The sequence below is a fragment of the Equus asinus genome, chromosome 2 (genome assembly GCF_041296235.1).
Source record: "Equus asinus isolate D_3611 breed Donkey chromosome 2, EquAss-T2T_v2, whole genome shotgun sequence".
In the NCBI taxonomy this organism is placed as follows: domain Eukaryota; kingdom Metazoa; phylum Chordata; class Mammalia; order Perissodactyla; family Equidae; genus Equus; species Equus asinus.
Window position 1 is genome coordinate 27086246 of NC_091791.1, and position 22696 is coordinate 27108941.

Below are 22696 nucleotides of genomic sequence, written 5' to 3' on the forward strand. Positions count from 1 at the left end.
TGCATTCGTTTAAACACAGGTGACGGTGTTTTAAAATTGATGTTCCTTAGATACTTAGAGTCATCTTATTTTTCTGTGTTATACGATTATATAGTTTAAAATATTTTATTAATTAAATTTGTTTTCGTTTTTCAGTGCTAATGAAGGCACGGGACATTTTAAGGTATTTTACTTTTGTTTTTCATTTACTTCACAAGAGGACCCTGTAGCATAGCAATCACATGGAGATTGTCTTCAATTACAACAAAGAGTGTTTTATAAATAAAAGTTGTTGAAATATGAAGTACATTTAATAATGCTCTCTTATAATAGGTTTATGAGAAAAGAGTTATTAAGTAGAGATTTGTTATTAATTCAGAAGTCTAAGGAAAAATAAGTGAGTAATTTTTAAAACTCTAAAACCAATTGCTATGTTAATTTGGTGATTAAAAAATGTTTCAAAGCATTTTTTGCATAGTTGGCGTTTAGAGTTAAAAATGAGCTTAAAATTTTATTTGCATGTAACTTTTTTGGCTCACGTTAACCTGCCCTGACTTGTTACTGCAAGTAACAAGTAAGAATTTCAGAGGTGAGACTGAACTTCTTTGTAACATAGTTTAGTTCAGAGTTGTCTTAAAGGCTCCGATATCACAGGTGTCATTGTACACAGTGTTGCTCCTGTAATGTGAGTCCTTCAGGAAAAGGTGACTTTTTTAAAAAGGTGTAAATCAGGCCTTACATTTTCTTGGGATTGTAAATATATAAGGAAATAGGTGACTTTAATCTGTTTAGATTTTCAGTGACTTTGTCAAAGTCTGTACTAAAATTTGGGTGAATTATATGTGGTTGGATGTATTGTGAATACAGTGGCTTGGAGATGGGAATTAAAACAAGAATAAATGTGTACTTCTCTGGATAAAGTATGTTATAGATGTTTCCCTGAGACCAGTGTGATGGAGGGAATGTAGTTTAGAATTTGGTAACTTTGAAACTCTTCTAAGTAGTAAAATATGAAATTTATTGTGATTAACTTTAAGAAGTTCATAGTAGTGTGGTGGGTGAGAAAGTGGCGTATAAGTTTCTGTATGGGACAAGTACAGTGTCATATGCTCCTAGAGTTCACTGAAGACATCTGTCCTATGACCTGTAGTAGCCAGACAAGCCAGCTGCATGTAAAAACCTCGTGCAGAAAGAACTAGAAATTAAATTGAAATATTAGCCTATTGCTTCCACAAAAGCACATATGTACCTAGAATATTTATGTAGTTCTGATCCTCACACATCAAGAAAATTTGATGACAGTACCACATATGAAGTGTTCTTGCCAAAACAAAGAAATGTGAGATTAATCACACCCCTAGATTTAATTACTAATGTATAGGAAATCCTGGGAACAAAGGAACATGTTAAGTGACACTGTAAGAATGTAATAAGCCAAATCTAGACAGTGGAAAACTACAGGACAAACAATTCTGATTCTTTAATAAATGGAAAGAGGTGAAGAAGGAACATATAAATAGAACAAATTGATTAAAAAAGATTCAAGGGACATCAACTAATTGCAATGTATGGAGTTTATTTGGATTTGATTTGAAAAATAAACTAAGAAATTTGTGAGATAATAGCCCCAAATTGGAAACAACCTAAATATCCATCAACTGATGAATAGATAAACAAAATGTGGTATATCCATACAATGGAATATTATTTGGCAATAAAAAGGAAGGAAGTACTGATACATGCTCCAGCATGGGTGAACCTTGAAAATATGTGAAGTGAAAGAAGCCAGGCACAGAAGACCACACATTGTGTGATTCCATTTATATGAAATGGCCAGAACAGAGAAGTTCATAGATACAGAGAGTAGATTGGTCGTTGCCAGAGACTCAGGGAAGGGGAACTTGGAAGTGACTGCTAGTTGGTGTGAGGTTTCTTTTTAGATGATGAAAATGTTCTGAAATTACTGGTGATAGTTGCACAACTCTGTAAATATACTAAAAACCATTGAATTGTACACTTTAAAATGGTGAATTTAATGATACGTGAGTTATATCTCAATAAAGCTGTTAAATTTTTAAAACATAACTAAGCCAATATCTGATAGAAACTTTGAATAGAAGCATTGTTTGTAATATATTTAGTGTATACATTTTGAGAGTACAAAAATATGTCTGGTAAAAATAATATATGCATAAATTAGAATTTTGGTTTGAGTCCGTCATTGGTTATTAGCTTTTTTTCATAAAATCTTTGTTTTATTTTTATTCTCTCTGTAATGACAGCCCTAAAAACAATAAAATCATTTTCTACTAGGTAAGAAAATTGAGACAGTTGGTGAAATTTGAACATTTACTAGATATTTTCTGATATCAAGGAATTTCAAAGTATGATAATGGTATGTTTTTTAAAAGAATTCTTATCATTTAGAGATAGATACTGAAGTATTTACAAATGATGATATGATTAAATGATACGGCTGGGTTTTGCTTCAAAACAAATGGGGAAATGTGGACCAGACAGTAGTTGGGGTGGGACATGGGTGGAGTCTACTTAAAATAAGATTGGCCTTGAGTTGATAAAGCTTGGTGATAGGTACATAGGCGTTTGTCATACTGTTCTCTCATAGTTTTGAGATGTTAAGCTTTCGGTTTTAACTGATGTAAATTTTCAGGCTTTATGTCTGTGAGAGGTGATGAATGTATTGTTTCAGAAACAAGTAGTTCTATTGATGCTGCATTTTGTGAGTATTTTTAGTTTGCTAAAACAGTCTTTTTATACTTTCTTAACCATTTGGCAATGTTATTGTTTTTCTTTTAATTCTGTATTTATAATGGAGTTCTAGTTAGAGCTTTTGATATTATAGCTCAGTATTCTCTACTAATTAGAAAGCTGTTTTTGTACCTTATATTTGAGTTCAAATAATAGGTGGTGGTGTTTTTGTCTATCTGGATGCACATCCGTGGTTGTCTGTGTCCCTTTGCAATGTTAGCAACCATTGGTGCTCAATGTCTAAGCCCATTAACAGGGTTTGGAAAATGATGCTATCCTTCCTTTGTCTTTTATTACTTGAAATACTTCTATAAAGAGAAACTTCCCTTCATCTTTTTGGTTAGCCAGTGGTACAGTTTATATAGGAAAGGAAGGATAAATACTTGATTCTTCCCTTTACTTACCAAGTTCAAAATAATGAGTTGGTTTGTTAGCATCCTCCAGTCATGACCAATTAGGTATTGTTTTTGTTATTCATTTAACAACAAAATTCATGGATTTGGACGTATTTGTGGTTTAAACCCACTTCAGTTATTACCCTTATTGATGTTCAAATTGTCCCATCATAGATATCACAGTCTGTGATAGCTTCCTTGCTATCTGATATGACGATATAGTCCATGCTCAACTTGTACATCTCTTGCCTTAGACACTGAATCAGTCATTTCTCCAAGGTATCCTAGTTCCTTTGGTGGTACCTTTTCAGAGTCAAAGTCTGGTTGCTAGGGGTTCACCCTGCTACTGGGTTGGTAGCTGTTTCTAAGCCTTTCAGTTGACAGAGGTAGGAATTTTTTTCACGGTGAAATATAATTATGAGTTGATACCAACTTTTTAAAAGACATTTTTAGTGGTATGCGTTATCTAAAGCCAGAAACTAACTGAATGTCTTGTAAATCTCCCTATAGGTCTTAAACTAGCTTATTTCAACTTTCTTATCAAGTTGACCTTTGTGTAATAGATGGCAGGGAAGATTGCTGTGCTTAATTTCAAAGAACATTAGTTCTTCTGTGGATTTTTTTTCCTTGTTTATTTGCAGATGGTAGGAGGCTATTGAGTGTAGCAGAAAAAAATGCAATGACCATTTAGGTGAGAACTGGTTTTGTGACCTTAAGCCAAAAAAAAAGAAGAACAAATTGTCTTCTAAAAAAGCTGAATCTGAATTATATGGGGAAAAACTCCTGTTAACCCTGTGAGGATCCTAGCTTTGAAAGCCATGACTAGATTTTTCTTTCAGGTATTGACAGATCTCATAATCCACTTCTGGGGATCTAAAAAGTACAGTATTGATAACTTTAGCTAAGTTGGATTGATTTTTAACAAACACTAGGGGTGAGTGCTCACCAAGAAATTAAAAATGAGGGAAATCGGACTGTCTTCTGCTGGTGTACCTGAAGCCTGCTATTGAGATGGTAAGCCCAGGAGGCTGACCTTCAGAAATGCACTGGTTGCCAGGCAGCCACCCAGCTAGATGATCCGGAATATCAGCTTCTCAGTGCACCTGACGGGGCTCTCATGCTAGTCAGGTAGTGCTCCCTACAATGAGGTACCTTCCTGGGGTCTCCGCCTGGGGCTCTGCTGCATCTCCTCCTTAGTGAGACTGCCACCTTAGCTTTGTGAAATGATTCCTGTACCTGCATTAAAAGAACGTGAAAGTTTGCAATTTTGCCTAGATGATACCACTATCCCATGGTGACAACTGGGTCCTCTATAAGAGTTAAATTTCTTGGGGTCGGCCTTGTGGTGTAGTGGTTAGGTTCAGCATACTCCACTTCCGTGGCCTGGGTTTGCAGGTTCAGATCCTGGGCACAGACCTACACCGCTTGTCGGCCACACTGGGGCGGCATCCCACATACAAAGAAGAGGAAGATTGGCACAGATATTAGCTCAGGGATAATCTTCCTTGAGCGAAAAAAGAGGAAGATTGGCAACAGATGTTAGCTCCGGGCGAGTCTTCCTCACCAAAAAAGAAAAGAGTTAAATTTCTTCACATAAAGAGCAAAATGAGCACAAAACACCAATAACTCTAAGTGCTTTATTATGTGCCAGGATTTGTTAACCATTATTTACATATATTAACTCACTTTCCTCATGATGATTCTATGAGGGTGCTGTTATTATCTCTGTTTTACAAATGGGGACATGGAGACACAGAAAGGTTCAGCAACTTGCCCAAAGACATGCAGCGAGAAAATGGCAGAACCAGGATAAACCCAGGCAGCCTGTCTCTGGAATATCTGCCCTTAACACCTGTGTGATCTGCTACACTGTGGTAATGAGGGATGAGCTACTGTCAGGAGAGGTCGGAAGAAACCAAAACTGCAGATGAGAAAGCTGAGCATTGTTGCCTGGAACAAACATGTGCCTAATCCGCCTAACCCTCTTGGTAGCTGTTCTGGGCTCCCGCTCTGCTAGTGCTGGAAAAACACTGCTCAGGTTTTCCTAAAAGGCACCCTTTTAGTTCTGATTACCTCAGCTTTTCATTTGCATTAGACAGTAGTAGCCTTAACATTGCCTCAGAGAGAGACTGGCTGAGTAAGCATTAGTTTCTACTTTAAAACCCTGTGGTCTCTCCACCTGTCGCCTCAGACCATCGGATCAGATTTCAGCTACTTCTGTCTAGATGTTAATCGTTTTATTTTCCACTTAAAAAAGAAAACCCTTTATTGTGGGAAATTTCAAACTCATACAAAAGTAGACAGATGGTAAAATGAATTCCCATGTGCACATCACTCAACTTGAATAATTATAGACTCACGGCCACTCCTCATTTCACCTATACCATCACCACTTTTCTTTCGCATATAATTTTGAAGCAAATCCCAGACTGCATATCATTTTATCATTAAATAATCCAATTTGTTTCTAAAAGATAAGGACTTTTTACAAACATAATAATGGTACTACAGTTTTAAAAATTAACAGTAATTCCATCATCAAATAGCCATCTACTATTTACATTTCCTAGATTGTCTCATGAAGATTGTTTTATAGGTTTGTGTAAATCGGGATCCAGATAAGATCCGTACATTGTAGTTGGTGTTTGTAACCCTTACGTCTTTTTTACTCTAGCCATCCCTCCTCCGTCTTGTTTTCTTTTTCTTGCAGTTTCTTTCTTGAAGAAACTAGGTTGTTTTAGATGCTTAATCTTGGATGTCCTCTCTCTGTCAATAAATTTTACTCTGTTTTGCTTTTGATAAGGTATTAAAATAAACCAGTAAACCCTTCTATTAAGAAAAATTGTTGACATACTTTTCAGAGAGGAACCTAGGCAGAAATTCTTTTTTCCTTCTTTCATAGGTAAATTAACTCAAATTTCATAGTAGTTTTTCTTTCATAAGTTTATCAAATCATATTTGCCATAAAATTTGCTTTAAGGTTTATGCATTTTGTGTGTATTTAATCTGAAGATAGTTTATTCATTTATTTTTTGTAGCCATTGGAAAAGAAGTTTGTCCGAGTGTCAGGAGAAGCAACTATTGGGCATGTAGAAAAATTCCTCAGAAGAAAGATGGATCTTGATCCCGCTTGTCAGGTAGAGTACATATGTGTAAAGGGACAGGTGAAGTTATCAGATTACCTTTAGCATATTGAAGAAAGAACTGTCTCTAGGATTTTATCAGTGGCTTTTGTCATGTGATATTGTGTATATTTTAAATACTAATTGAATATTGGTACACAGTGATACCCACCCCCAACTTTAATCACATTTGACTTACTGTCTGGTTTTTGCTGCCATTGATGACCGTCTATTGGTGTCAGAAAACAGCTGAGGATTTGAGAACTACTAAAGAGCTTCTAGAGCCTCAGTTCCAGCTCTTTCCTTTTTGGTAGGAGAACAAAACATTACTTATCATCCATCCACTTCTCTTCGGAGGACTTTCTTGCATTTCTCAGTTACTCAAGTATAACACACTAGCTCAAGACACCTAGAACAGTGAAATATCTATCTAATAGAGACCCTTTCAGTTTTTTAGGGATTGAAAAAGATCTCCCAGGGGCCGGCCCGGTGGCACAGCGGTTAAGTGTACACATTCCGCTTTGGCAGCCTGGGGTTTGCTGGTTCAGATCTCGGGTGCAGACATGGCACAGCGTGGCAAGCCACGCTGTGGCAGGTGTCCCACATATAAAGTAGAGGAAGATGGGCACGGATGTTAGCTCAGGGCCAGCCTTCCTCAGCAAAAAGAGGATTGGCAGCAGATGTTAGCTCAGGGCTAATCTTCCTCAAAAAAACAAAAAAGGAAAGGATCTCCCATTCTGCTATATAATATCTTTTTATGGTGAAATGGAAACTTCAAACCTCTTGTATTGTTGAACCTAAAGTATAAATATACTCATAGTTCTAGTGATGTGAGCCAGTGAAAATGTACATTTACATAGTTTTGCATTTTCATTAGACAAATTTAAAATGGCTTTTTGTTATCCTCCATCACGTGTAAAATTTCATAGACTAAGTCGTATATATATATTTTTTTCCATAGGAAGATTGGTCCTGAGAGAACATCTGTTGCCAATCTTCCTCTTTTTGCTTGAGGAAAATTAACCCTGAGCTAACATCTGTGCCAGTCTTTCTCCGCTTTGTATGTGGGTTGCTGCCACAGCATGACTGACAAGTGGTGGTGGTCTGTGCCCAAGATGCAAACCCACAAACCCAAGCTACTGAAGCAGAGTGACTTAACCACTATTCCACAGGGCTGGCCCCTCATACACTAATTTTTATCTAAAATACCTGTTTGCTGTTAAGTTAGTAGATATTTTAAATCTGGCTGAAATTTTGCTAGTGTTTCAGTACCAATATCTACTCGTACTAAATATATATTAAATCCAATGAAATGTGACTTCTCTTACTGAGATTGACATAATGCTGGCTGTATCTCACGGCAACTGAAAACTGGAAGTGACTTATCTGTTACCTTTTAGCCGTAGCATACTTGAGGCTATTCTCCGTCTTTTGGTTAGAAATAGAAAGCTGTTTAGAGACTCCTGGACAAAGAATTGTGAGTGATCCCGTATGTCTATTATTTTTAAAAGCAGAAGTCAGAAAACTTGCACCTGATTGTATGGAATAACTAAGAAGTGGAAGCCAAGAGAGCTTTCTCTAGGATATGGATTACTTCCTCTGTGGCTAGATATTGATTAGAGCACAATTACCATTTGTAAGTTTCACGGTTGGTGTTTTAAGAAACTCGGTTGCCGAAACTCTAAATTGGTTTTATGGTGTGAAAATGTGGGTTTATATTTTCCTCATATCATAGAATTTCAAGGCTTTTAGCATTTTGAAGTAAAATGATATAAAATTTGTTTCAACCTTTAATTGTCTCTGTCAGCTCTTGGCTCTTTAGGTAAATATTCCTTTCCTATTCAGATACTATATAGCTGATAACATTCATAAATTACTATTTCACCAAAATGTTAAAATAACGGAACAGAGAATTATCAAATATGGAGACCCATTAATTGCTGACTAAAATTGTTTAAGCCTTCTAAACCCAAGAGAGAGTAAACAAGAATTACTTCTAATATGAACAAAACATTGAGTTAGTTAACCGTTAATCAAAATAAAATTCTTTGTGAACCAAGTCACTTGAGCCTGCTGTGCCGAGCGTCTTTAAACCAGTTAGTCCCAGGTCAGAAATGTCTGCTTTGTTTACAGATATGTGACCTTCATGTATGGCTATTTGCTAACAGGAAGGAATGATTACTAGGGGACTGTTAAGTGATAAACTACCTTTAAAGTTATTTGTGGCAGATCAAAATAAAAAAAGACAACAGTTCTAAAAGATAAAAAAAATACAGATCATGTGTTCTTAAAAGAGATTTAAGTTAATTCAAAATCAGAAATCAATAGTTATTTGAATAGATTTCTTTCACATAGAGACCCCAGTGCCTCTGGATAACTGTGGTTGATTTAGCGGTATTTTGAACTCATTGATGTCTTACTATATTTTGTTTTGTAGTTACTCTTATGTTGTGTTCCTTTTTACATTGTTTGATGTTTAGACCTTATTTTGCTTTAATGAAACAAGGCTTAGAAAATACATCGCATTGATCACTAAAAATTCTTTATATAAAAGACGTGGTATTAGGTTTTGTTGTTAATCCTACCATAATTCCATCTTAAAAGATAGATTCTTTTCTTTTCTTATTGAAGTTAAGATAGTTTACAACATTGTGAAATTTCATTTGTACATTATCATTTGTCACTCATCTTATAGGTGCGCCCCTTCACCCTTTGTGCCCACCCCCCCACCCTCTTTCCCCCAGTAACCACTAAATAGTTCTTTCTGTCCATGTATTTGTTTATCTTCCACATATGAGTGAAATCACACAGTGTTTGTCTTTCTCTATCTTGCTCATTTCACTTAACATAATACCCTCAAGGTCCATCCATGTTGTTGTGAATGAGGCAATTTTTTCATTTTTTATGGCCGAGTAGTATTCCATTGTATATATATTCCATATATTCTTTATCCAATCATCAGTTGATGGGCACTTAGGTTGCTTCCATGTCTTGGCTATTGTGAATAATGCTCCAATGAACATAGGGGTGCACAAGTCTCTTTGAATTGCTGATGTCAAGTTCTTTGGATAGATAGCCAGTAGTGGGATGGCTGATGTTTCTATTTTTTTTTTCCTACTTTTTCTCCCCAAATCCCCCAAGTACATAGTTGTATATTTTAGTTGTGGGTCCTTCTAGTTGTGATATGTGGGACGCTGCCTCAACGTAGCCTAATGAGCAATGCCATGTCCGCGCCCAGGATCTGAACCAGCAAAACCCTAGGCCGCTGAAGCAGAGCATGTGAACTTAACCACTTGGCCACCGGGCTGGCCCTGGTGTTTCTATTTTTAGCTTTTAGTTTTTTAAGAAATCTCCATACTGTTTTCCATAGTGGCTGAACCAGTTTGCATTCCTACCAGCAGTATATGAGGGTTCCCTTATCCCCACAACCTCTCCAACATTTGTTATTTTTTGTCTCAGTTATTATAGCCATTCTAACGGATGTAAGGTGATATCTTAGTGTAGTTTTTTTTTAAAGATACTTTATTTATTTTTTATTATCGTTATTTTTGTGTGTGTGAGGAAGATTGGCCCTGAGCTAACATCTGTTGCAAATCTTCCTCTATTTTATGTAGGATGCCACCACAGCATATCTTGATGAGCAGCGCTAGGTCTGTTCCCAGGATCCGAACCTGTGAACCCTGTGATTCAGAATATGTGAACTGAACCACTTAGTTAAGTGTAGTTTTAATTTGCATTTCCCTGGTGATCAATGATGTTGAGCATCTTTTTATGTGCCTATTGGCCATCTGTATATCTTCTTTGGAGAAATGTCTGTTCATAGCCTCTGCCCATTTTTTGATCGGGTGGTTTGATTTTTTTGTTGTTAAGTTGTGTGAGTTCTTTATATATTATGGAGATTAACCCTTTGTCGGATATATGATTTGCAAATATTTTTTCCCAGTTGGTGGGTTGTCTTTTTGTTTCAGTCCTGGTTTCCCTTGCCTTGTAGAAGCTCTTTAGTCTAATGAAGTCCCACTTGTTTATTTTTTCTTTTGTTTCCCTTGTCCACGAAGACATGGTATCTGAAAAGATCCTTTTAAGGCTGATGTCAAAGAGTGTACTGCCTATATTTTCTTCTAGATGTTTTATGGTTTCAGGTCATACCTTCACGTCTTTGATCCATTTTGAGTTTATTTTTGTAAATGACATAAGAAAATGGTCTACTTTCCTTTACACCTGGCTGTCCAGTTTTCCCAACACCATTTATTGAGGAGACTTTCCTTTGTCCATTGTATGTTCTTAGCTCCTTTGTCAAAGATTAGCTTTCCATAGATGTGTGGTTTTTGTTTCTGGGCTTTCAATTTTGTTCCATTGATCTGTGTGCCTATTTTTGTACGAGTACCATGCTGTTCTGATTACTATAGCTTTGTAGTATATTTTGAAGTCAGGGATTGTGATGCCTCCAGCTTTGTTCTTTTTTCTCAGGATTGCTTTAGCAGATAGGTTCTTTTAAAATTATTATTTATTTAGTAAATGACCTTAACCCTACTATTAAATTGTTTCCAAATCATTTTTCAAAGAGACTCTAATGTAGCATATGGTGTGTCCCTACCATTCATTTATTATCTATTGATACTAAATTGAACATCTATGTACTTGGCTTTAGGAGTACAGGGATGAGACAGAAAATTCATGCCATATGACGAGTGCAACAAGAGCGCAAGACTGAGCAGTTTAACTCTGGAGGGGTCAAAGGATGGATTTGAAGAATGGATAGGAATTTGTCAGAAAGACAAGGAAGATAGAACTTTCTATCAAAGAAAAGAGTATGGATGAACAAAGAGGAATGAGGCAGTGTAGCACTGGCTCATTCAGTGAAAAATCCTGTCTTGGAAACTCTAGTGTGATCTTGCTTTTAAAAAGATAAGAGTTTTTCCTCTGTTCTTAAGACTACCTTCACATTCTGATTTCTCCTCTGAAATGCAGAAATATTACAGTTTTCCTTTCTAAGACTTGATGCTCCAGAGGGTAGAAAGATGATACAGAAGAGAGTTAGCAAAGCAGACCTGAGGCTGCTGTCTTTAGAAGGGCCTGCTTATAAGGTTGGCCCTTGCCTAGCCTCTAGGAACTTGGCTTGCAAAAAGTTCCCTACACTAATATGAACAGTGCCCTAACTGCTGAGGGTGTTTCACTCTGCCTAGACTGTATAAACAATAGATCTATGATGACTACCTGCTTTCCCTAAACTCTGCCTCAAATGGACTTCCCTGGGCAGGAGCAGTGCACAAGTTGGCAGTATTTCCACTGCTAGAGAAAGGAGGACCCTAGGTGTATCTCCTCCTGGACAGGGAGGGGGGAACATAAGAAGCCTGTGCGTGGATTTTTCCAGACTCCACCTACATCTTTTTCCCTTACTGATCCTGGCTGTGTGTCCTTGCTGTGTTTCTGTAAAAGTGATAAGTGATCATGCTGAGTCCTGTGAGTCCTCCTAGCAAATTACCAAATATGTCGGTCATGTTTGTGGAACCCTCAGAAATGTGACTCTGTTTGCATGAGGTAATTTATGAAATATTTACAGTAAAGTAACTTTTAAAACTCAGCAAGTAAAATTAGAAGCAATTTAAATGTTTTTCAGGGTAATGGATCTATAAAGTATGATGTATTCATACAATGGAACAGTGTACAGCTATGAAAGAGAGAGAGCTATGGTCCAGATGTCCATGGTATACTAAAGCTTTGTTTTTTTAAAAAAGAATTTGTAGAACAATATATGTAGCATAATCCCATTTTTATGAAAAGAAAAACAAAAAACCCACATGTATACATAGCGTCTAGGACCATACACATCAAACTATTAGTAACTGGCCAACCTCTGGGTGTTAAGATTAAGTTGAAAAGAATAGTAACCAAACTAAAAATGTATACCATGTGGTGAAGCCCATTAAGAGTAATATCCCTGGGTTGCTGAATGATTAATGAAAACATAATGATAGTCTCCAAATTTTTTAGTTTTTCAATGAATCTAAGTTCTGTGTTCAAGATCTGCTATCACTGCTTTCAAGTCATTTTGCAAACAAGTATTGCTCTGCCAATTTTAGAAATGATAAGCATAAAACACAAAAGTTGTTACTAATCAGAGATTATGCATTACGAGATAGCACAGGGATTGACAAACTATGAGCCCTGGGCCGAATCTAGCCTGCCATCTGTTTTTATAAATAAATTTTTATTGGAACACAGCCATCCTATGGCTGCTGTCATGCTACCAATGGCAGAATTGAGTAGATGTGACAGAGATCCTGTGGCCCACAAAGGCTGAAATATTTACTATCTAGCCCTTTACAGAAAACGTTTGCCGACCCCTGACATGAATTTAGGCTTTGGAAAAAGATAGACCTGGGTTCCGATCTGGACTTTGCTACTTACTAGCTTTGTGACCTTAGGAAAGTTTAATGTCTTCACTTCCTAGTGTCCCTGTCTTTAAAATGGGAATTATAATGCCTAGCTCATAGGAACTTGAAGATTAGATGAGATAACGTATGTCACATACATAGTACAATGTATGGTATACGTAGCGGCTCCTCAGTTAGATGTAACTGCTTTTACTGTTCTTCCACAGACATGCTGAAGGTTTTAGGGAGATTGTGTTGGCAGTGTACAGGATCTTTAGAGTAAAAAGAATTTGAAGGTAGGAAGTCTGGTTAGGAGGTGCCTTCAGTGGTTTAAGCCTAGGGGCAGCAGCTGAAAGGACGATATGAACTGAAGAGGTGTTATGAAGAAAGAAGCAACAGGACTTGGTAACTGATTGCTTGTGAGAAGAAAGGAAAAGGAGAAATGAGAGTCAAAGGTGATATTGGGGTTTGGAGGACACGGAGAAATTTTGTGCCATAAACTAAATAGGGACATTAGGAGATGGAGCCATGTAAGTGATTAGATTACTAAGACGTTAAGGACTCGATCCCATTTTAAGCCAATGGGAAAGGAGCACTCAGTGAAAGACAGATTAAAGATCTGCGTTTCTATATTAGTAAGTATACTGGAATCTTATTACAGTATAGTGCGTAACCATACAATATTCTTTCTAGAGCAATCTACATAAAAGTAGGTTTGTCTTAGAGTTTTGACGTTACTAAAGGGTTGAAAAGACCTTATTAATTAAGATTGTTTCACCCATAAAACAGTTTCCTTTGTATACACTTTGTTAGTGTTAGACTTTCCATTGTTGGAAAATAAGATATTCCTTGCAAGAGAATTATTCAAATAACTAAAGATTGCTTTTTTAAGCATTGCCTACCCTTTTAGTAATTTTATCATAAAACTTTTTTTAAAATGTACTTTCTTGTGCCTTCTTATCCAGAATATATCAAATGTGATTTAACTTGTTCTCAGAGATTTAAGGAAATAATTTTTAATACCTGCTGTACTGTGCTGTTGTCCTCCTGTGTCCTCTAATGCTCTTGCCATTTTACTTTATTTACTTTTGTGAAAAGTTTCTAAAACCTTTCGTGAGAGTGTTTTTATCAGTCTGAAATAAAATAACAAATTCTAGTCTGGAAATAATTACGTTGATTTTCTAAATTTTTTATATGGTTTTTGAAGCAGGAAAGCAGTCTCATGCTCTCATTTGCCCACAGGTAGATATCATCTGTGGCGACCACTTGTTGGAACGATATCAAACTCTGAGGGAAATTCGGCGTGCAATAGGTGATGCAGCGATGCAGGTGGGTCTTAGACTTTACCATGCTTGTGCCTAACAGGCACGTTATTTAATGAAAGAAAAAAGTTTCATATTATCAATAAAATTTTAATAAATATTACATAATTTTCTTAAAATTACATATATAATAAAGCTTAATATTTGTTGAACACTTACTGTATGTCAGGTACCTTTCTAAATGGCTTATATGGATTAGCTCTTTTGTTGTTCATAATCATATGAGGCAGGTTTTTATCCCCCATTTTAAAGATAAGGAAACCAAGGTACAGAAAGGACACGTCACGTGCCCACAGTGCATTGGTGGGGAGCCAGGGCTCAAACTCCAGGCAGTTTGATTCTAGAGGTCTTGCTCTTTTTTCTCTCTCCAGTACTGCAGTAGAGCTTGAAGACTGCTGGGCAAGTATATCCGCAAGGACATTTCTTTAAGAAAAATTTGCAGATACTCATTAGGCTTTAGAGACTTACATACCATTTCTTGCTCAATAGGTAAGAAGCTATAGTAACTATTTTGATGTTTTAATTAGCCTGTAAAGGGAATAGGAATATAATGTGAAATCTTCTAGTTAGTATAAATGAAAAGCAAGATAGGATCTATAATTTTAAAGAAGAGACAGCAAGATCCACATATTCTAATGTATCACCGAACCTAGAGTGGTAAATTGTTTCAGGAGCTATATGGCTCTGAGAAGCTTGTAAAGTACTAATAAAGATTTGATGAGCAGCTCTCAGCTTAAACAAATTTTTGTCTGATTCGTTAGACATATACTTTGTTTTGGTATAATGGCCTATGTTCAGTGAACAACTACTTAAATAAGATGCAATGTGTTGTAAGAATCATCTTCTTAGTGTGGCTTATACAGTTCCTTGGAAGAAGCAGAATGAATACACACACACAAACCCTTATGTGTGTCCATACGTATATGTTCTAATTGACATTTAATTGAAATGCATGAGTTTTGACAAATGCATATAGCTGTTTAAGTCAAGCCCCTTCTTAAGATCTGGAGCGCTCCCCTAACCCCCAGAGACTACTCTCATGCCCCTTCCCAGTCAATCCGTCTCCCTAGCGCTGAGCCAACCACTGTTCTGATTTTTTCCTCATCATAGGTTAGTTTTTCTGGTTTTTTAAAATAACAGTTGTATTGAAATATAATTAATATACCATACAACTCACTAATTTAAAGTGTACAGTTCAGTGGTTTTTAGTATATTTACAGAGTTTTGAAACTCACCACAATCAATTTTAGAACGTTTTTATCACACCAAAGAGAAACTCCATCCCCATTAGTACTCACTTCCCATATACCCACCCGCCACTACTCTTTGTCAGTCACTGCTCTACTTGCTGTCACTGTGGATTGATTTATCTATTCAGGACATTTCATATAAGTGAAATCATACACTGTGTGGCCTTTTGTGACTGACTTCTTTTACTTAGCATAATGTTTTCAGGGTTCATCCATGTTGTAGTGTCTATCAGTACTTTGTTCCTTTCCATGGCTGAATAATATGCCATTATATGGATACACTACATGTTATTTAACCATTCATCAATTGATGGATATTTGAGTTGTTTCCATCTTTTGGCTAATATGAATGGTGCTGCCGTGAACATTGATCTACAAGTTTTTGTGTGGACGTGTTTTTATTTCTTTTTGGTATATACGTAGGGGTAGAATTGCTGGGTCAAACATAACTCGATGTTTAACCTTTCAAGAAACTGCTAGACTGTTTCCAAAGCAACTTTACCATTTTATATTCCCACCAGCAGTGTGTAAGGGTTCCAGTTTCTCTAATCCTTGCCAACACTTACTATCTTTTTTTTTTTTTTAAAGATTTTATTTTTCCTTTTTCTCCCAAAGTCCCTCCAGTACATAGTTGTATATTTTTAGTTGTGAGTCTTTCTAGTTGTGGTATCTGGGACGCCACCTCAGCATGGCCTGATGAGCAGTGCCATGTCTGCGCCCAGGATTCAAACCGGCGAAACCCTGGGCTAGCAAAGCAGAGCGTGCGAACTTAACCACACATCCACGGGGCCGGCCCCACTGTCTATCTTTTTGATTATAGCCATCCTCTTGGATGTGCAGTAATATCTCATTGTGGTTTTGATTTCATTTCCCTGATGACTAATCATTTTGAGCATCTTTTTATGTGTTTATTCATTCTTTGGAGAAATTTCTATTCAGATCCTTTGCCCATTTTTAAAAATTGGGTTTTTTGTCTTTTTATTAACTGAGTTGTAAGAAGTCTTCATATATTCTAAATACTGGTCCTGTATCAGATATATGATTTGTAAAAATTTTCTCATCCAATGGGTTGTCTTTTCACTTTCTTCATGGTGGCCTTTGAAGCATGAAAGTTTTTAATTTAATGAAGTCTGATTTATCTATTTTTCCTTTTGTTTCTTGTGCTTTTTGTGTCACATCTAAAAGACCATTGCCTAATCCAAGGTCATAAATATTTACACCTATGTTTACCATAGATTAGTTTTGCTTATTCTAGAACATCATATAAATAGAATCATAGATCGTGTACTATTTTGTGCCTGGCATCTTTCCCTCAGCATGCATTTTGAAATTCATCCATGTGGTTGCATGTAGCAGTGGTTTGTTCCTTTTTATTTCTGCGTAGTATTTCATTGTATAATATGCCATATGTTTTCAATTCTCCTGTTCATAGACACTTGGGCTATTTCCAGTTTTTTGCTAATACAATAAAAGCAGCTATGAACGTTTTTATACAAGTATTTTTTTCTCTCCTTGTCTTCTTTCTTAACCAGTTTTTTTGAGAACATATTTTTCAATTATTTTGAATAAATATCTAGGGATGGAATTGCTGAATCATAGGGAAGGTGTATGTTTAGTTTGATAGGAAACAAATAATTGCTGTATTTTGCTGTGATTTTTGTATCTGTCCTTTACTGCCAACTTGTAAAGAACTATGGCTGAAATTTGTGCAGCCTTAATGACTATGGTTTATTGTGGAGAATTTTATTTAGTTTTTTTGCTTGGTTTTCTTTTTGCTAATTTGCTACAGGTATCCTTGTCCCCACCACTCAGATTTAATGAGTGTCAACACTTTGCTCTTTTAGATAAGAAGATTGAAAATTTTCATCGTTTTAAAAAGAGATTTGAAACAAACAAGGCAAAGTGTTGACACTCATTGAATCTGAGTGCTGGTTACAAAGGTAATTGTTACATTAATCTGTATACTTTGAAAATTTTTAAACCTTCAGAAAAGTCATAGGAATAGTATAATGACCATCCATCTGCTGTTTCCCTGGATTCACCAATTTTAACAGGATTCTATCTGGGAAATAGAACCAATATGAATGTTATAGAATAAGGGATTACACCTTAAATATTGTACAAGCTGGTGAAGAAATGTATGGAAAGATATTGGCTGCCTTTCTGGTAGTGGACCAGTAGTCATTATAAATCAACAGGGCAGCAATTCAGAGAAAAGATGGATATGAAGTAGGGAAGAGCAAGAATAAACTGGAACTTGTGAGGAGAAACTGAAATCTATGTCTCATCACCTCCATCCTCAATGATATGAGTGATCTGTAAACAAAACTGAGAGTCTTTGCCATGGAGATGGCCCAGAACTCAGAGAAGCTGAAGTTGGAGTTCTGATGGGTCAGGAGTTCAGGCATGGCTGCTGCTGTCTGCCAACATTGTGAGGCAGCGTATCAGCAACAATGTGCATAAGATGGAGGGGTACTTGGTGCCCTATACTGACCTTCTGAGCCCAATAGCTTCTGCTTCCTTCCACCTTCCAAATCTTGTGCAGCTCTCTATTGGCTAAGTAATTAACTAACCCAAAAAGGGAAGGGAATTCTGAGAAATGTAGTTCCAGTTTGGCTAAGTTGACCCAGCAAAATGCAAAAGAACTGGCTAAAATGAAAAAGGCTCGTGGGGCCGGCCCCGTGGACCTGTGGTTAAGTTCGCGCACTCTGCTTTGGTAGCCCAGGGTTTCACGGGTTCAGATCCTGGGTGCAGACATGGCACTGCTCATCAGGCCACGCTGAGGTGGTGTCCCACATGCCACAACTAGAAGGACCGACAACTAAAATATACAACTATGTACCGTGGGGGCTTTGGGGAGAAAAACAAAAAATAAAATCTTTAAAAAAAAAAAGTTGTTTTGAGATTTTTAAACAGCTTGTAAGCTATACTTTGTTTTATATATCAGCATATCATATATTGTTTTGTAAATGTTTTCAATTCTGAAACATAACTATATGCAAAATATTAACATTATGTAAAATGTAATGTCTTGTAAAAATGTTAATAGAATCTTTCTATTTGTGTTGTAATACAAATTAATTTCCTTTGATTAGGCTAATTAGGCTAGAACAGATCTGATGGTCCATGGGCCAAACATGGTATGGGATTATGCTTTATTTGGCTTATTCTGTTTTAAATATCTTGAGTTTAAATTCCTTTAGCTAGGCATCTGCTCTCTGGTTTACCACTGGTCCCAATATTCGCTATTGACTCGCATATCTGACTCACATATTCATTTATGTTACTTTCCTGGCCCTTGTGGGCATTTGAATTTGGAAACCCTTTTCCAGAATTCTGGTGAGTTTTCGCTAGAGTTGCCGGGAACAGGAGCCAGATCGCAATGAGTTGAGTAGTGAATGAGAAATGAGGAAGCACAGCCATGGAGAAGCTTAGAATGAAAAAAGAGAGAGAGCAATGGCTACATTCGGATTAGAAATGCAAGGCATGCATGCACTCCTTCTGTGTTGTTCAAAGTGGGTCCATTTCTCATTGCAGCTTCCCCAGTGAGTCTTCCTTTTTAGCTAGTTTTCCAGGTCACAGTGTATTAGAAATAGCACCTTAAAAAGGTGGATTGCTTGCTGGTTGCAGCCTTGGTGAGAGCACAAAGAATTAAGACATGATAGCAAGAGAGGAGACAGAAACCCCAAAAAGCAGATAAAAAGACTCGGAAACACAGTATCTGGAGTCATTTAGTATAGGGGTAAGTTGTCCAACAACCCCTGAGGACATTGCTGTGTTACAACACAGTTGTTACTATTCCTAATGATGCCTCTGGATATCAAAGAAAGGTGAAATTGTATTGAACAGTCTTTAAGGAGGAAGTAAAATGTATGATGTGTTAAATGGGTAAGAGTTCCAGTTTTCTCACTTATAATAGCAGCTGCATTTATGTGGAAATCAATGTTTCATTTCTTTGCAGATCTGTGATGCTTTGTAACTGAGTGTGTTTTTAGGGAAGCCCAGGGCTTGGGTGACGTATTAAGTAGTCTGTGCAAAAGGAAAGGTCTGTCTCTTTTGCTCCTTTTCGGAGAACTATTTAGCCATGAACAATCCTGGATAACTATGGGTACCTGGTAGCTTCAGAATTATCTTCTGCGAGTCATTAAAAAGGCACATTGACAGGGAGTGTTTAGTGATGAGATGAGTGAGTTGGGTCCTTTATTTTCTTTAAATCAAAGAATTTCACATTATACTGCATTATGAAAAATAAATGGTCTTTGACTTGATCATTTACATAACTGATTTTTAACTACAAAACATTCCTTTTTTTTTTTTCCTTTTTAGGATGGTCTTCTGGTCCTTCATTATGGTCTTGTGGTTTCTCCTCTGAAAATTACTTGAGGATTCCAAGAGTGTTAGGAGGGGGGAAACAAAATAAGGAGGCTTCTTCAGGATCGCGTCTCACCAAAGATTTTCACCAAACATGTGATTGCTACCACTTTGTGCTGTTTGAGACATAGTTTATCTGTTTTCAGCACCAAGAATCATAGCATTTATAAGTACCACTTGGAATGATGGAATGCATTGTGTTTTCCTAGAGACTATATATAAAGCATCCATAGCTCAGGGGAAAATTTCAAAGCAGCGAATTGTTAAATTCCTTTGATTTCAAATACTTTGACATTGATTTTGCTTCCTAATCTTTGAGGTCAGCCGGTTACTCCTTTCTTTGTTGAGCCATAATCCTTTCGTGTTGGTGATTGGGATTTTGCTCTTTGGAATGGTGTCAGCTGGGCAGTCACCTTCTTGGGAAAGAAGTGTGCTTTTGAACTGAAGATTCAGAGCCAGTTTTTGTTAAATTAGAGTTTACCTCTCAGACAAAGACCAAAACTATTGGCCACTTTTATATGTTGCCATCATATTTTGAACTTGTATCCTTTTTTTTTTTTTTTTTTACCAGCAGACACTACTAAAAAGATGTTATTCACTTCTAAAAGGGTCGAATTGTCATTGTTGTGTTTGAAGAGACTGTCTTCTGTAGCGTTTATGGCCCGTACCATAAGCCTTTAATAAAGACTCCTTTAACATATCTTACCACAAGGGGTGCCTCTTTGCAACAATATTTTTGTCCTTTGAATGTTAATTTGATTGACATTCATTTTATTTGAGTATATAACATGATTGTCAATACCTTATAATGGCACTGCTTCTGAAAGTAATAAAAAAATTTGAATGTGAGACATTTACAGAATACTTATTCATTATTTCATAAGTGAGTTTAATTTTCATTTTCCCATTACTTTGTCACTGGGATAAAGAATATGGGTATTTGAGAGTTCATTCATTTGCATGCAAAGATTTTGGTTTTAAACTATTTTACCTAAAATTAGCATTGTGAGCTTTCCAAAAGAAATATTTTGTAGACCCTATTTCACTGCAAAATCTCCAAGTCTTCATAGGAACAATTACAGTTGGATAAGGATAGGCAGTTGTTTTATAAAGAATTTGTGAACTGTGTATAAATTTCTTCTAACATTTAATAAAAATTTTTAATAAAAGTTTATTTTAACCTATTTTGAAATGTTTTTGTTTATTGTGGATTTTTAAAAAATAACCAAAACTTTAAGAGACAAGGTATCTGAATCAAAGTTAAACTTTGCCATCAAATAGATATTTTATAAACATCTTTGCTTTCACTGATTATACTAAATGCTGTTATATGACAGTAGACAGAATAGCAGCTATGGAATTCATTGCCTCTTAAATGTTTCTTCCACAAATTACTTAATGTTTTTATTCTTGTCCCATGTTAACATATCTGTGTCAGGGATCCCCAACACCACCCTCAGTTTCAATGGTTACTGGAAGGACTCATGGAACCCATAAAAGCTGTTATACTCGTGATTATAGTATTACAGTGAAAGGATACAGATGAAAATCAGCAAAGGGGAAAGATGTACAGGACAGAGTCCAGGAGAAACCAGGCCCAAGCTTTTAGTTGTCCTCTCCCAGTGGAGACAAAGGGACAATGTTTAATTCTCCCAGCAATGATTTGTGACATGAGTAAAATGTTGCCAACCAGGGAAGCTCACCCGAACCTTAGTGTCCAGGGTTTTTACTGAGAGTCAGTCATGTAGGCATGTGGTGCCCAAGTGATTAACTCAGCCGCTGAGACCTCAGCACCCATCCGGTGGTCAAACTGATACAGCATGTCCCAGGGCCCCAGGTATACAAAAATAGGCATTTGCCGTAAGTCACATTGCTGGCATAAACTGGTGTGGGCCAAGGTCTTAGGCATACAAAGACAGGATATTCCAAGGGCTCGGAAGTTATCATGTATAGTAACATGGGAAAATACTTAAGTAGAATATTAAATATAGTGGATAAACACTTCTGCAATGAACAAGCCTAGAGAATTTATCACTTGTTAGACATTGCGCGGACAAGATTAAAATCAAAGAGGCATGGTCTACCTTCAAGGAACTCACAGCATATGGGTTACACAGATCTCTCAGAATCTTAATAAAAGGCAGATACTGGTAAATACTATAAGAATCACAAAGAGCTCTATGCTTTTTTCGCTCCCTCCTGGACTTAACCTCCAAGAATCCCAAAGAACTAAATTATATCTGATTATATCTATTCAGCCTATTGTTACTACCAGGCAGTAAACTAAATAACTAAGAATGCTGATTGATGGGTTCACAAATCTGTATCCCAAAAACCAGTGTGATCTTTCAACAGGAAAACAGTTTCAGATCAAAGGAGTTAATGCTTTTAAACTCCAGTGCATCTTTTTTTTTTTTTTTTTTTTTGCTGAAGGAAGATTCCCCCTGAACTAACATCTATTGGCAATCTTCCTCTTTTTTTTTTTGCCTGAGGAAGATTAGCCCTGAGCGAACATCTGTGTCAATCTTCCTCTATTTTGTATGTGGGATGCTGCCACAGCATGGCTGACTAGTGGTGTAGGTCTGTGCCCAGGATCCAAACCTGGGCCACTGAAGCAGAGTGCATGGAACTTTACCCACTATGCCACAGGGTCGGCCCCTCCAATGCATCTTGTGTCCGGTTCTAGGTAGCATACCTCAAAGATACTTACAGATGGGAAGGCAATGGAATAGGGAACAGTCAGAGGGAGAGACCCAGAAACCAAAAAGAACTGAGCAAGTGTTGAGCAATTGCTTCTGGTTAACTTGGAGACGCGAAAAGTCAGGGATGAGGAGGCAATACGTGGTAGCTGTCTTCCCGTAACCAGAGGGTCGAACAGATGAGAGAAAAGCACAAGCAAGAACAAAAAAAATGTCCTGTCTCACCGCCTTGGGTTAGCCTTGCTACCACCACCAGCAGCGTGCATTTAGTTTAGTTGAGATAAAATCAAAGTTTTTTAAAAGGAATTTTTACTAGGAACATAGGCGGAAACAACGCTACCCAAATCTGCACAAAGAAGAGTATATGAAGTGGGGGTTCCAGAGCCTAACTTCAAAGGCTAAAAAAAGATTTGTT

General features: G+C 36.8%; 1 protein-coding gene across 2 annotated transcripts in view; it reads left to right on the top strand.

Moving 5' to 3' along the window:
- PCGF6 (polycomb group ring finger 6) overlaps positions 1-20771 on the top strand; it is a 28712-nt gene extending 7941 nt beyond the window's left edge. Inside the window, exons 7-11 of one of the 2 annotated variants that reach the window (XR_006516025.2) lie at positions 136-163; positions 6182-6280; positions 13882-13968; positions 14333-14450; positions 19538-19674. Coding sequence is in view for 1 of the 2 variants with exons in the window: in XM_014852237.3 (XP_014707723.1) it covers positions 136-163; positions 6182-6280; positions 13882-13968; positions 19538-19594 (271 nt within the window). In the remaining variant the exon portion in view is untranslated. Of the gene's footprint in view, positions 1-135; positions 164-6181; positions 6281-13881; positions 13969-14332; positions 14451-19537 lie in introns of both variants that reach the window. The other variant, XM_014852237.3, reaches the window with a different exon arrangement.
- Positions 20772-22696: the final 1925 nt, after the last annotated feature.